General features: G+C 40.5%; 1 protein-coding gene across 1 annotated transcript in view; it reads right to left on the reverse strand.

Annotated features, from left to right (window-relative positions):
* The window catches only part of LOC149310541 (protein kinase C epsilon type), a 433,141-nt gene that overhangs the window by 105,691 nt on the left and 310,978 nt on the right, over window positions 1-16,472 (reverse strand). Inside the window, exons 6-8 of the mRNA XM_089529148.1 lie at window positions 11,802-11,931; window positions 3,907-4,049; window positions 649-742 (exon numbers count right to left, since the gene is read on the reverse strand). Coding sequence (XP_089385274.1) covers window positions 649-742; window positions 3,907-4,049; window positions 11,802-11,931 — 367 coding nt within the window. The remainder of the gene's footprint in view (window positions 1-648; window positions 743-3,906; window positions 4,050-11,801; window positions 11,932-16,472) is intronic.

Below are 16,472 nucleotides of genomic sequence, written 5' to 3' on the forward strand. Positions count from 1 at the left end.
TGCTGGAAGGCGGTCACTTGATAAAGTGGCAATTTGTTTGAAAAATCTTAACTGGGCACAATCTGCTCTTGTTCTAACTCACAGCCAACAAGATTCAGTGTGCAAAAAAGGCTGCAGGAGCTCCGGTTGAAAGAGAATAATAATAATAATAATAATAATAATAATAATAATAATAATGATAATGTTTCCTGTTATTTTCTTTGCTAAATCTGAGTTGAGTCATTCCAGTGCTTCAGTTCAATGAGAAGAGCACAACTGCAACACCCTGTCTTTTTCTAACTCAGTGAACACATTTCATGGGTAAAACCAGAAAGAGCTTATCAGAAAGATCAGCACAGCAGCCCATCCTTTGACAGATCTGAATTAACAAGCTAATTTTGACTTCTACACCCACTTTGGATTCACTTCCCTCTTCCCTTCCACATTTCTTTCTCACAAGTACCAGGCAGTATATGACTGATTCACACACAACAATCCCTCGCAGCTGCTCATTCCCTCTTCACACACTCATGCTCTCAACATGGCTAAAGCACAGCTAAGCAGACCTAACCTGACATGGCAGAGAGAGCTATGAAGGGTGACTCTCTGACAACAACAATGTGAGATTATTGTAGTATTTATGCATTCATAAAATAAAAGTTCGTAAACCTTGATCACATGGGGATGTTGGTGCTGACTTTGACCTGTCATCTTCTGGTGAAGACCCAGGAACTGGAGGTTGAGATTCTGCACCTGGAACAAGCTAAGAATAGACCAACAACAGAGATACTTAACCACTGCAAGGTGTTCTTCTGATACAACTTTTATCAGTGAGCAAAGAACCAGGGCTAGTGTGCGGAGGTGAAGCTGGTACAAATTACCATGGTCTAGAAGTCCAGAAAGGGGCCTGGAACCCAACTATATTGCACATATTTCTGTCTTTCTCAGGAGTGTCATTGGTTGCCCTTTTTTTACATCTAGTGTAAAATTGGTGCATTCCAAAGAAAATAATAATTATATACAAAATTCTGTTTTTTACAAAATATGAAAGATGTTTAGCTAGCCCATCCTTGCTGCAAGACAGAGCAGGACTGGGGCCCAAAAGAAGAAAAGGAAGCCACCAGTGAACAAAAGGAGTTCCAGTGTGTAGAAGTGGAAGCAACCACAGGTAAAACAAGTCTTCTGATAATGACAACAGTGGTTGGAAAAAGAGAGCTGTAGGTCATCAGCCCACTGTGGCCTCAGCTGCTGGAGGAAGAGGAGGAGGAGGAGATGGGGAGCTGCTGCTCTTCCTCCATACCTCCATGGCTCAGATGACCAACTTTCTGAATTCATTACCAACTTCTTTATCTCCGAGAGCAGCCACAGCTTTTTGATTGGGATTGGCTGTCAAGGGGCACAAAACACAGGAGGGGAGCATCCTTTGAGTGTGGGTCAGAGAGTGAAGTTGGACAAGATAGTGGTTGTAGGTAGCAATGTCTTAGTATTGCTTCACTTCCCATAAACACATGAGGGAACAAACAAACTTTTTCAACCTGAAAAGCTTTTTCACTGGAACTTGAACCCACTCTCAGAAGCCTTGGAAAGGATACTATTCCAAATAACAAAGCATCTACACAAACAAAGGAAGACCACTGAACACATTGAATCACCAGTTCACTATAGTTCAAGATTAGAAAAGAAGTGCTTGTATCCTGATTGTCCTGAAAACTTACGGTAACGTGTTGGAGAACATTTTATTTTGAGCACATTAAATGAAACTATGATTTCCAAATACATAAATAAATCTTGATAAAACTCTATATAGCCACATATCACTAAAAACCAAGATACATAAGACGCATTTTTGGTGACCGGCTGCCTGCCCTGAATTCTAAGCCTAAATTACTGATTTATATTCCACCAGTATTAGATGCAGTGTACTGCAGGGCCTGCATAGTCAAATACAACATCTTTTCTTTCATTACAGGATGAAGAATTTATGAAACCCCACTCAGAAAGAGCTAAGATCCACAGAGGAGGCTCTCTAAGGACAGCTGTAAGACTATAAGAGGCAGAGGCTGAAAATACTATACATACCTACCTGAGAGAAAATTCCTACATTAATCAGTGGGGCTTTTTTCTGAACAGACATATAAAGGATTACATTGAAACTATGTGGTCCTCTTGGTACTGGTATTACAGTGTGTATGAGATAGACCACAATTTATTTATTTTTGCCCCAATGTAAAAAGGATTACCTCCTGTGAAGCGTCTTTGCAAACATCTGATGAATTGAATTCTCTTTCTGAAGAATGTTTTCTCATTGCATTTCCATCATTGGAAGATCACAGAGGGTAGGGAGGAACATCTGGCAAGCAATGATCTCATGCCAGTTTTTCAACTAGATAAGAATTATTTATGTTCACATGTGTTCCCACAAGGGGACATCAAAGTAGTGGCTTTGATGTTTACATGGCTTTGTGACAAGAACGATCCCTTCTGACAACTGAAAAATAATAAAGCCCTTCATGACTTCATTATGACTGAGGTCAAATCAGTCGAAAGGACAAGTTGCATGTTCTGCTTAATGCAGAGCATGAAGCTCTGTCTTCTATTTTCTTTATGTAATTGTAGGCAAAGAGGGAATTTCAGGAACACTATCATGCATAGCGATGGGAAGTTTGCCCTTTTCTTTCGTTGCTGCCCTTACCCCGCTCAAAAAAACCCAGGCTTCTCATATGATTAGGAACCTTTTGCATCAGTGGGAATTTTTTAAAAATATAATGTTCCTATCTGCACGTATGGAGGGATTTTCAAGGGGTGGCTAAAGAAAGTAAAGCTAAACCTCTCCTTCTCACACAGTAAGTCATCCTCAAAAACAAACAAAGAAAAAAAAAACCTTGTTCCACATGTATTGTTATGTACCCTCCAACTGTTCCCATCTGGCAGAGACAGTCCTAACTAATCCTCTGCTATCCCACTTTTCAGCTGCTTTTAAAATGTCTCTGTTTCTCTTTCCTCCTACCATTTTCCTCCTTTGTCCTCAGCTTACTTCAAAGGCTACATACATAGTTCAATGAGCAAAATAGTTCCCACTCAGCAGGAGGGAAAGAAAAGAACAGAATCTTGCCCTTCCTAGGAGTCCCTCCTAGCTTGTGTGTTCTTCTCTATTAACATCTTATAACAACCCAATGAATTCCATATGGTGTTCTTAGCCAAGGAATACTTAGAGATGGTTTTGCCAGTTCCTTCCTCTATAGCACCTGGTATTTGTTGGTGCCCCATCCAAGTACTAACCACAGGTGTCCCTGCCTAGTTTCTAAGATCAGAAGGGATCTGGTGCCTTTAGGATATTCAGTCCAAACTGATATTTAGAGTTGTGAACATTTCCCAGCCCTGTTGTTTTCTCAATGGCTTTCTTATTCTGTTGCATTTCTATACCCACTGATCAGTATGTGTTTGTGTATTTGCACACGTTTTTCATTTATATACACTCGTCCCTCCACATTTGCAGCTTTGAGTTTTATGGATATGATTATTCACACATTTTATTAATATGTTCTCTCTAGAAATATCTGGGTCTTCCAGCGCAACTCTATGGATAACTTTAAACAAATGTCACACTGAAGGACCTAGAGATTCTTAAGAGAACACTCCACTAGACATTTGTAGCTCCTTCAGTGTAATTCTATGGTCAGTGTCTGGCAGACGTTGACCACAGTGCTGCACTGGAGAACATAGAAATTCCCCAGAGAGGTGTTCTCAGATTATTTGCTGTTTTTTCACACTCGCCAAGGGGGCCTGTTCCCCTAACTCCAGCGAACGTGGAGGAATGAGTGTACATTTCTGTATGCACTTCTAGATTGACAAACCGAAGGTACCATTATTTCACAATGTAGAATAGACAGCTACCAGTTCTTGTTTTAAAGGGTTTCTTTAGATTACCTTCTTTCTTCTTGTTCCACTATTAGTGATCTTATCTGGAGTGACGCCAAGATCTGCAAGAACTTTAGCTATTCCTCTTGCATCCACCCCACAGTTTGGTGCCACATTTGTTTCACAGCGTCTATGTACATTCATCTTGCAAACTGTAATTTAAAGCAAGAAAGGAAAGGGAGTAGTTGGGGTGTGTGTGTGTGTGGAGAAGAAATCTCAGGTTAAATTACATTTTGTTGTTTTAAAGATATCAATATCTATCATCATTCTTTACTGACTATACATCAAGGTCATGGAAGGCATCAACATTTCCTGTAATACATGGGTGAGGAAAGTGCAGTCAGTGGGCTGCATATAGCACCCCAGGGTCATTCTTACACACACACTGCTGTCAAAAAAAATTTTTTTTACAAAATGCACCAAAAATGACCTCTGGAGAGAGTGAAGGACATTTCTACCAGGTTTGGAGGCCCTCACTGGACCCTAGGGGTAAGAATGTGGGGTTTTCTTTGGGGGGGGGGGGTTGCAAAACTTTTGAAATATTTCCTCAGCATGCCCTCTAGGTTAATTGGAGTTCATTTTCATTACATTTTGGAGAGACACCTTCCTGGGACAATTTATGCCCAGGAGAAGACTTTTCTTGAAGCAAGAAGATTTTTAAAAGGGCTCTCTTGGGTCTAAGATGGTCCCCAAACAGCATGTGATTGTCCCCATGTGCCATAAAGGGCATTTGGGGGCAATATATATAAGGACTAAGCTGCCCAGTCCATAGCATGTTGCATTATAAGAGAGCCTTCTCCAACCTGGTGCCCTCAAGAAGTGTTGACTAGAGGTCCCAGAATCACCATCTAGCTTATCTGCTGAATTTCAAATCAAGCCAAAAGTAACAATGAAGCAACATAATACAAGTAATGGTGCTACCTGTAATATAGCACATTTTGGAGTACTGAGACGATAACAACAGTCATGATATTCTAAAATTAATATAATGATTGGTAACGGGACTATTTTTTAAAGTGGAGTGAGTGATTATTATTTTACCTCTAACACAGTGGCTTGGGTAACATTCTGCAATCTTTTTGTTCAGTGTAATGAAAAGTAACATGTTAGTAATACACTATTAATGAGTTCCTCTTAACAAGTACTAATCTGTATTCATGACTCATCAAAAAGAAAAAGAAAGAAAAAGCCAGCATGGTGTAGTGGTTTGAGCATTGGACTATGACTCTGGAGAGCAGGGTTCAAATCCCAGCTCAGTCACAAAATTCCACTGGGTAACCTTGGGAAAGTTACAGACTCTCAGCCACAGAGGATAGCAATGGCAAACCTCCTCTAAATAAACTTGCCAGAAAAACCCTGTGATAGGTTAGCCTTAGGGTAACCAAAAGTGGGATAGGACTTGAGAGCACACAACACACACACATATTTTTTTTAAAAACAGATAAAAAAAACAAAAGGGGGGTAGAAAATAATATGTAATAAATTAATTTTGTTCAGATAACATTCTAAGCTCTGGATACATTTGGAAGGTTTGAAGTTGGAGATGTCTGTCCTATGAAAAACCCCAACTGCTTTCCTGCAAGAAACTAAGGTCCACCTTGCCTAGCAATTCTTTCAGAACATCTGTCAGCCATAAATGCTCTTGGGCACTTGCTCCTGACTCTCCTTTGAATTTTATAGGGGAGGGGGGGCATTTAACAGGCTGTGTGGGGACAAGAAGCCTTTTTCTAGCAGAATGACTATTATTACTATTATTGCTGTTGTTATTTCTCACCTACCTCTCCCTATGGGTCAAGGTGGGGAATGACAGGTTAAAATGCAACAAAAAGATGCATCACACAGTTAAAACATTATGAATTAAAATACATAATCGGTTACTTTTATTTCAGCAGTGAAGGAAGGCTTAGAGTCAGGTAGCCTGTGTATCTGGAGAGGGAGAAAAACAAAACACCTGACATCAGCTCCATCATGTGCCCATGAATCTAGGGAAAGTGGAGCTAAGAAAACACAGTGGCACAAACATTCTCTTGCACCATCTCTGGCCATCGCTTTAGGGAAAATGAAGACGTTGCCTCAGGCAGCATATACTGCAGGTTGGGCAGGGAACTCCAAAGTGCTGCAGGACTGGGTTGTATGTACCTTGCAACCTTCCCGGTGCCCCTTTAAAGTAGCCCATCACCCTCAAGTAAAGTGGGAGACACTGTTCTTGAAAGGTAAAATAAGAATAGAAGTGCTGAGGTGAGATTCAGCAGCTAGTCCAGTCAGTTTTTGTATGCAGAATGACAGTGAGATGCCATCTTGTCTTTTGTTTCAGAAAAGTAAAGGTCTTGGGCTTGCTTTGTCCTGTCTGGATGTCTCATCCAGAAATAGGCTTTAAAAACATCAGCCTTCTTTAAGCAAGCAGCCAATACACAGAACACTGTAACTGGCCCTCAAGCTAATGTGCAGACCAGAACTAAGTATATATGTGAGTGTGTGTGTATTCATGTGACAATAGTTCACGGAATTCTGCTGTCAAATATATAAAAGGAAACAGCAAATAAACAGGCAGCTTAAGATTCAAGCTCTTTCTTCTTTGTTGGCAGTGTAGTCATGCTCCTTCTTCTTGTTGTTAACTGACTTCAAGTTGACCTCAACTCATGGCAATCCTGTGAATGATTCGAGTGCCCTCTTGTGGAAGGAAAGCGGGGAAATACAAAGAACAAAAAACATATGCAAAACTGTATGTACACACATTGCTACATATATACATGCTGCTTATCTAAAGGCAGCCTTATTGTTGTTGTTATGTGCCATGAAGTCATCTCTGACTTGTAGAAACACTAATCCCAGGTTTTCTTGGCAAGATTTATTCCCAGCTAATTTGCTATCACCTTCATCTGAGAGTTTGCAACTTGCTGAAGATGACTCAGTAGGTTTCCATGGCTGAATGGGGATTCAAACCCTGGTCTCCCAGAATCTTAATCCAGTACTCAAACCACTATACTCCACTGGTTGTCAAGGGTAGTTTGCACCAATCTACGTGTATACAAAACCACAGAACATAAGATGAACCTTCCTGGATTGGTGCAATGATCCATTTAACAGAAAATTGTCTATGCCAGTGCTTTTCAGGCTATCTGATATTGGAACGGGTAAGTTTTTTTCCTAATGTGCCAGGCAAGGTCAGCGTCATGTTTATTCCCCTTTCTTTCTTTCTTTCTTTCTTTCTTTCTTCCTTTCTTTCCTTTCCTTTTTCCTGTCTCTCTCCCTCACTCTCCTTCCTTCCTTCCCTGGACTAGCACCCAATGGCTCATGAACTGGTACTCATCCAGGGACCACAGTTTTTAGTAGCAGCACCTTTTATAACACAGGCCAGACTAATGTTTCTAGGAAGCATATAAGCAGAATATGAATTGAACAATTTTCCACTGTTGGTTTGCCTCAGCATCTGGCATTCACAAGTTTATCCTCCAAGCTAGTGCCAGTGTCTACCTTTTGCCATCAATGTGGTACATCTTGGGGGGGGGGGTAATGAGGTACTGGAGGACAGAGCTTTATGGGTCCCAAACCCAGCCTGCCCTTCCAACCCTTGGGCATGATCAAGTGCAGTAGAGGCAGTCTGCATTGATATAAGATTCAGTTGCAAATCTTATCAACTTTTATACATGGAAATGGAAACGAGAAGGTGCTATTTTGACCTTTGCCTCAGGCAGTAAAACTTCTTGAGCTAGCCGTGATAATAAGTACAGAAACCATAGAAAATCAATTGATTTTTTTATACTGTATTTCACATGGTGAGCATTCTATCTGAAATACTAACTGGGGAAAACCCACTCCCCCACGACTTAACAATACCTCCCTTTTGAGATCAGACTGTTCCTGGTGTTCTTGTTTTTCTGGCACTGTATCTATTTGTACAAGTGTTCAGGGAATAATCAAATATCTAACATGTCTTATACCATTGTTGCTTTGTATTGCCATTATTGTATTTCATTATCATAGTAAGCATTTGTAATGTACTCTTTTAAATAATTGTAAATTGTGATTTTAGGTCAGAGTTGGACTAAGTGTGAGCCTCAAAAGGATGTTGGAAGGAACTCCAATCACTTCTAGCCAGCACAGCTAATGGTGAAGGATATTGGGTCCAACTGCATGGCTGTATTTTGCCTACTCCTATTTTAGACATTCTATGATTTGTAGTTTTTAATTTGTGTTTTTATGTAGATTGCTAATTGCTTTGGTCTCTTACAAAAAAGGTGGGTATAAATTGAAATCCACACCAACATGAGCATGCAGATATTACAGAACGTACTTTCAACTCTGTGGCTGCCCACAGTAGCATGAATCTGTACACTCTCAAACCATTTACACACTCTCAAACTTTAAAAAAATGACCAAATGATCTAGTTAGTGAACATGAGGAGGCAGAAAGCCTCTCTGTCAAAATACTGCCAAGAACTGAACAACCCAACAGTAGGAGTTCATTTAGCCTTTTATTCCTGTGTTGTTTTTGTTCTGATTGCTGTGGACATGCAAGCACTTTATTTATTTATCATTTTAAACAAAGACCTGATGTGATAAATGTATGGGCTTTCCCTGATTTCTTTCAGATAAATCACATGCCATGTGAAGAAGATGGCAAAGTATAAGAAATGAACACTTAGGAATAAATATGTGATTATATACTGGATTAATTCAAGAGCAACATTAATGTTGATTGCTGTCAAGCCGGCTTTGACTTATGGTGATGGTATGAAAAAGAGATCTCCAAGTCTCCCTGTTATCAACAGCCCTGCTTAAGTCCTGAAAGCTCAGGACCATGGCTTTATTGCTTAAGTCTATCCATCTGTAATGTGGTTTTCCTTTTTCCTACTGCCTTCTACCTTACCAAGCATCATTGTTGGCTAGAATCCCATATGGTAGTTGCAACTGTATAACCTGGAGTTACACACTTTTTACTGAGACCTATTCATGGTCCCTATGTAGCCCCTATTTTAGGGCTCTGTAGGGGCCCTGAAAGTTTCCCAGTCCCTACTTACCGGGAAGCAGCTCCTGTGATAGACAGGGATCCGCTTCCCTTTAGCTTGAGAAGCAGCTGGCTCACACAACCTCTTTGCATGAACAATCTTCAGTGCAAGGTGGACTTGCTTCAGGGACCCCACTTCTGCCTGTCACAATGGAGACTGTTCATGTGAGGGGCTGGGAATGGCAGTCAGCTGCTTTCTGACTGGAGGGGAACTGACCCCTATCAATCACAGCATTTGCTTCCCAGTAAATGGGGATGTAGTGGCTTAGGGTTAAGATGCCAATTCTGACGATCGGAAGATTGGAAGGTTGGCAGTTCGAGGCCCAAGTGCTGCATGATGGGGTGCGCTCGTATCACTAGTCCCAGCTTCTGCCAACCCAGTAAGCATGCAAATGCAAGTAGATAAACAGGTACCACTCTGGTGGGAAGGTAACAGTGTTCAGTGCAGTCATGCTGGCCATATGACCACCGGAGGTGTCTTTGGACAACGCTGGTTCTTTGGCTTAGTTACAGAGATGAGCACTGTCCCCTACAGTCATGTCAAGTGACTCTTTGTTGTTGTTGTTAGCTGCCCTCGAGTCAGTTCCAACTCATGGCGACCCTGTGGATGACAGATCTCCAAGAATCCCTTTCTTCTACTGCTTTGTCCAGATCCTGCAAGCCCTTGCCCATAACCACCCTGATTGAGTCTATCCATCTGGTTTGTGGTCTTCCTTTCTTTCTTCTACCCTCCACCTTTCCTAGCATTATTGTTTTTTCTAGTGATCCATTTCTTCTCATTATGTGGCCAACGTACAATAGTCTTTGCTTCCAAGGAGAGCTCTGGTCTGACCTGTTCAAGAACCCATTTGTTTGTCTTCTTGTCTGTCCATGGTATCCTAAGTACTCTTCTCCAGCATCACATTTAAAATGAGTCATTTTTCTTTTTATCTGCTTCCTTCACTGTCCAGCTGTCACATCCATACATGGTAATTGGGAATACAATGGCCTGGATGATTCTGACTTTAGTGCTCAGTTGTATGTCTGCTCTTCAGTATCTTTTCCAGTTCTTTCATAGCTTCCCTTCCCATCCCTAGTCTTCTTCTTATTTCTTGACTGCAGTCTCCATTCTGGTCAATGTTTTATCCTAGATATGGGAATTATTTAATTATTTCAATTTCCTCATTGCCTAAATTGAATTTGTGTATTTCTTCTGTGGTCATTGTTTTTGTTTTCTTTATGTTCAGCATCAGACCTGCCTTTGCACTTTCATCTTTGACCTTCCATATTAACTGTTTCAATTCCTGAATGTCTTCTGCTAATAATATGGTGTTGCCCATATATCTTAGGTTGTTAATGCTGCTTCATCCTATCTTAACTCTCCTTTTTCTGATTCTAATTCTACTTTTCTTATGATGTTTTCAGCATATAAGTTAAACAAATAGGGTGATAGGATGCAGCCTTGCCTGACCCCTTTGCCTATTGGAAACCACTCTATTTCCCCAAATTCTGTTCTGGTACAGATTCCTAATTAGGACTATCAGATGCAGATGATAAACTACCTTGACCTTTACCTAAATGGTGATGAGGGTTGGGGTTGGGCTGGGATTAACTGTGGAACACTGTAACTATAGTGCTTATATATACATAAATCCCATACAGGACTCCAGCTGTCTGTTCTAATAAGTCCTGCCTTCTCATGTTGTCCAAAGTATGATGGTCTCAATTTAATCTTCTGGGCTTCTAGGGAGTGTTAACTGGGTACTTGGGATACTGAAAACTTTAATTTGGTCCATGTTTTAAAGGAAACCAACACAATTTATTCTTCCCAAACTAATATGTGGATTAGAACACAGTAATCCTTTGGACTGAATATTTTACTGAATATTGTGAGGCAGTTCAATTCAAAAATGCTTATTTTAGGAGAAATCATATAAAATCAAATATTGTGTGTGTGTGTGTGTGTGTGTGTGCGCAACTTAAATGCAAGTTTTATGTGTTGTTGTTTTTTTAAATTCAGTCTGATGTGGAAACAAGGAACTAACCTATAATAAAACACATATGAAACAGGCAGTGCCTTGAAATAAATGGATCTGTCCATTCCTGGCTGGCATTTTTTCCTGCACATGGATGTTAAACACTGGCCATCTTCCAAACAAACAAACAAACAAACAAAATATTAAGCTTTCCATTTGGTAATTTGAAATATTTTCCAAGTTCTGGTTTTATAGAACAAAGCTTTTGGTTGTATTTAGACTTATTTCAGGTGAGGTAAATGCTTGGAAGACAGAGTGTTCCAGTGAGTAATTAAAAATGTATTTTAGATCTGGGAAATCTAGTTTATGTTTCACATCTGTCTTGTGTTCACTGTATGTAGTCTCAAGCAACTCACCATCTTTCCCATTTCCCATTTCCACAGTGGTGGGGTGGTGAATCTTCTCTGCATTTTGCTCAGAATTTTAGAACAGCTATCCAAAATGCTGAACTCAGTCCCTCAGAACAGGGTCCACACTTTGGATGACTCTAAAATTTGGACTGAAACTACACCAATGACATGGAAAACACCCATGTGCTGAAGTTGCTATCCTAACCCCGTTTGTTGTTGTTGTGTGCCTTCAAGTCATTTTAGACTTATGATAAGCCTACTGTGAACCTATCATGTAGTTTTTGAAGGTGAGAGTGTGTGACTTGCCCAAGGTCACCAGTGGGGTTCCATGGCTGAATGAGGATTCAAATCCTTGTCTCTTGAGTACAGTCCAAAGCTCAAACCACTAAACCACACTGGCTCGAAATCCCATTCACCGTGGAGTAAAGTCCAATGAGCACAAAGGACTTTTTTCTGAGTAGGCACGCATACCCAACAAGACTAAATTATTAATAGGGGAAATGGAGGCTGCTAAGAAGAACAGCACCTTACCTTTACATTGTAAACCTTGTCTTAGAAGACCCCAGAGCAATGAACCACAGTGGTCACAGAAAGTGGGCACTTTATAATTGTGAATGCTGAACTTGTGAGGCATGTTGACACTGAAGCGCTGGGAGCCCACCTGGAGAAAAGGCAACAAAACATGACAAGACCACAGAATGACACACTGATAGCAATTATTTTCCAGTCAATGACTGATGAACTCCTCATCATCCATAGTAATATCAGACCCAGATCTCCAAGCTGATCTTTATACAGACAAAACAGCACTACATCTAGAGGAAAGTATCAGCAGGGTAATGTAAACCCAAGATTTGTAAAACTGCTCCTCAAAGTATTTGGGGAATTGGGGCTCTAAAACATGTTTTTTTCTTGTATGACTTCCAAGTCATTTCCAACTTATTGCAACCCTAAGACAAAACTATCACGGGGTCTTCTGGGGACTTCCCTATGATCACCCAGCAGTTTTCTATGGCTGAGTAGGGAATCAAACACTGATTTCCAAAGTTCAAGTCCTAAGTGCAACCAACTACACTACACTGGTTTTCCTAAAACATGTATGGGGACAAAACATGCTTAGTGATTACAACATGCAGACTAACTCACTCTTGATTGGGGAAAGAGAAAATCAGGGGGGAAAGTAACAGAGGATCTTGGATGAAGGCATGGCTGGCCAGCTGGCATCCTGAAAAAGAGCTCTCCACAGAGCTACATCTTATTGCATGTCTCACAAGTGTAACAACAACAAAAATCAACCTGTAATGTCCCATTAGAAGGATTATTCACATAAAGAGGGTGGCACTATCAGAAAAAATGAGGCTTGATTATTAATGGTTGTGTTACAATGGGTAGGAAGGCCCTATCCTATTGTGTGCTATCTCTGCTTCCACCTATGTAAACAAATGGCTATCAGTCATGGTTACAGCAAAGTGTCTGCAACTGCACCTGCAGCATTCAACAGGAAAAAGTTGTATACTGATCCTAGATTGGAAATAAATTGTAACTTTTTAAGGGAAAGATCCCAGCTTAGTGGTAAAACACATGCTTTGTACAGGGAAGGGTCTAGGTTCAATTCCTTCCCTGTCTCTCCCAATCTCCAGTTAAAAAGATCACATGGCAAGCAAAGCAGAAGGACCTGGTGGAGATTCTGAAGAGCCACTGCCAGTAGGCATGTAAATTGTACTTTATTTCATTCTCACATGCAAGATAAATAATTGCAAACATTTTGTCAGCACTGGGCAAGATTAAGAGAGTTTTTGCACATTTAATAGTTTTTCACATTTTAGAACTCTCACATGAACATCTGTTTGCCAGAAAACCTGCTCCAAAAAAAAAAAAAAAAAAAAGTGTACTGTGCATAAAATATACCAATTTCTGAGGGAAATGATTTGTGTGTGTGTGTGTGTGTAAACAAATTTTTTAAATGAATTTTTCACAAAGTTTTGCAATGTGAACAACTTTATGGCAGCTAACAAATTTTTCAAAAGGGAGATTCCTTCTCTGACTTGATGACAAAAAGTGCCATTCTTCTTTACAGCCCTAACTATTATTTAGGGTCCAGTTACATTTGGAAAAGTTACATTTTGCAATATAATTCCTAGAATCCCCTAGTCAGCATAGTGGCCATGCTGGCTGAGATCTTTTGGGAACTATAATCTAAAAAGGAAGGTTTTTTTTAAAGAGGAACAATGTTTTGTATCTATATATCTAAGTAGAGGAATGTAGGGGAAAAGCATAAGGGAATATCAGCAACAAATGACTTTTCAAAGTATCTTCCATTAGAAATCTTACTTACTGGATGACCCTTGTGGTCTCTTCCAACTCTAAGATTCTATGATTTTATTCTATGATTCTATCACTGCACACTGACTCCGGAGGGTCATTTTCAAGGAGGTTTAGTATCCCTCAGAAAACAGAATGGAAAATTTGCTACCTCAGATGAATCACACTTGGCACATAAACAACCAAGTCACTGTTTGTTTTTCATATTCAAAATTGCAAATAGAGATACCGTAGTATGCCCCTTCCTCCATGGCCCTCAATTCAGAAACATCTTACTAAAGCTTCTTGCATTCTGGAACCTGAAAGTGCAAAACATAGCCCAGGAACTCCCATATCTGTGCTGTCATATAATGCAAGTTGTTAGATCACCATCTGGCATGAGATATCAAGTTGTCAAAAAGCACAAATGTTAGCTTTTCAGGATCTGGGGAAAATGTAGAGAGCTTGGAAGGTCAATGTTAATCTGAACTAGGACTGTATCCAAACACAAGTTTGTATCACCCTCAATACATTCAGTCTAAGTTTGGAAACTAAGCAGTGTTGAGTCAGGTTAGTTCTTGCATGGGAGACCATCAGGTAAGATGAAGGATCTCCAGACTGGTCTAGAAAAATATCGTGCTTAAATCCCTAGAGGTCCATTGTTGTCAGTGAGAGCTGACAGTATTGGGCTATATAAGAACAAACAGTTTGGCTCAGTATCAAACAACTTTTTGTGTTCCTACCAATGATACGATGGCACTACTGCACAGGCATTCCAAAAAGGACCCAGGGCAGTGGCATCAAGAGGTGGATGCGGACTACACTGGGTGACATCCCAGATGGGGTGTCACCTGATGGGACAGAACACACAAAGGGACTGGCACAGCTACTGGGGGAGTGAGAAAGGTCACTTTCCAGCTCACCTTGCAGTTGCACAGGACCCTAAATGGACCCTCTGGAGGCTGCACCACTGCCCCCCTCAGTAAAGGCAACTGCTGGGGGGATGGTGCCTTCAGGATCCAGCATGGCTGCAACCACAGCAGACTCTGAAGGCCTTGGGGGGGAGGGCACTGCCTTCAGAGTCTGACATAGCTAGAGCCACACTGGACCCTGAGGACTGTTGGGCAGGCTTGCAGTGGTCTGGGCAGGTGTGCAGCAGAAGGGAGGGCAAGGCAGCTCAGCCCCTCTGTATCTGGTGACACTAACCTCAGGGGCACCACTGCCTCAGCGTGGGAGATGGGGAAACACAATTGCATTTGATTCCAATTTTCATATTTTATACATACGAATAATGTTTTATATGTAGCTTATTTTCCATAAACTTTACGAATGTGTGAATATTTGTTTTTTTAAGAGATAATCTTTATTAAATTTTTCACATGAATAAACAAAAAAACAACCAATACTATACGTAAAATCCAAACATCCTCCAGTCCCTATATCTTCATATAACAATTGTTTTCAATAAATAAATAAAAAGTTCCCATCTTGACTGGATTCTGAGACCCAAATCCATCTTCCAAGTTTGTCCTCTCGGTCTGAGCCTTATCAATAGTTATCTAATTTGCTTCCTCGTATCTCGTTTTGTTGTTCCAAATCTTAACATAAACTCCCAATTTTCTCCCTTTTGCCTCAAAATTTTCCGATATATCTCTCCACTAGTTTTACAATGTCAATAAGAAATTGAGAGAAATTTTATAATACAATACAATAGAATTAAACTGATTACGACACTATTAGGTAAACGGGATCGTCTCTCTAACAAAAATTACCAAAAATTGGCATTCCAGTGAGTCAAACACATGTCCAAAAATTCCCTATGATCAGGAACAGGAATGTATAAGAATATTTGGAGAGACATGTACATTTTCTCATACCAATACACAGAAAGTATAAAAAGGCTTCTGTGAAGGGAGCAACTGGGCAAGCCTGGTTGGTGCTAAACAATCACAGCTCAGAAGTTGCAGAGGGATAGGGGAAAGATGCCTGGTGATGGGGAAAGGATTGCAGAGAGATGGGGAAATATGGTTTGGAGGCAGGGAAAGGATTGCAAAGGGATGGGAAAAGATGGCCTGGATATGGGGAAAAGATTACAGAGGGATAGGGGAAAGATGAGCTGGAGATGGGGACAACTTTAATATAGGACGGTCAGCCAGGAGTAAGAACTGAATACTGTTTTGAGGAGCTGTAAATGATTAAATACTGCAGGGGTTAATATGTGATTTAATTGTATATTAATAAACCTCTACTTGTTTATTCTTTTTTACAACTGTATCTGGCTGTTTCTGTTACGCTTCAATAGAGTCTGGTCATGCTTACCAAGGTGAACTCACAGAACAGCACATCCACTGGTTCTCATAGAGATCACCTTAAGGCCTAAGTACCCAATTCAGGGAGGGATCTTGAGGGCAAAGGGAATGGCAGGCACCCAATGGTTAGGCACTGTGGGGGCAGCCTGGAGAGGGGATCTGTCACAGCTACTTTTGCTGAAACTGTTGACTCCAGTGAAAATTCCTTTCCATCCTTGATAAACAGACTGCCTTAAATCTCTAGGGGTCTCATTCAAAGGAAATCTTTTCTGGAAAATACTTGTACCCACTGAGTTCCAGATATCTGGAAGATAAATGTGTAAAATACATGTTTTTAAAAAAGACTTGATGGTATGTAAGTATGATGAAGAAAGCATAAAAAGAACAACAGTGGTTTCCACCAGAGCCTTGGAAAAGTTGCTTTTTTAGACTACCACTCCTGAAATCCCAGATTCTGGTTCTCACAGAAACTTGCTACAGCTATTCTCTATACATGAGATCCTAAACAGACTTTAGAACGATTCCCAGAGTTTTGTCCTCCAGGTGTTTTGGACTTTCAACTCCCAGTTGCCACAACCAACTTGGCCAGCAG

This window comes from Sceloporus occidentalis, unplaced genomic scaffold, assembly GCF_023333645.1.
Source record: "Sceloporus occidentalis isolate IW3139 unplaced genomic scaffold, rSceOcc1.0.p SCAF_6, whole genome shotgun sequence".
Taxonomy (NCBI): Eukaryota; Metazoa; Chordata; class Lepidosauria; order Squamata; family Phrynosomatidae; genus Sceloporus; species Sceloporus occidentalis.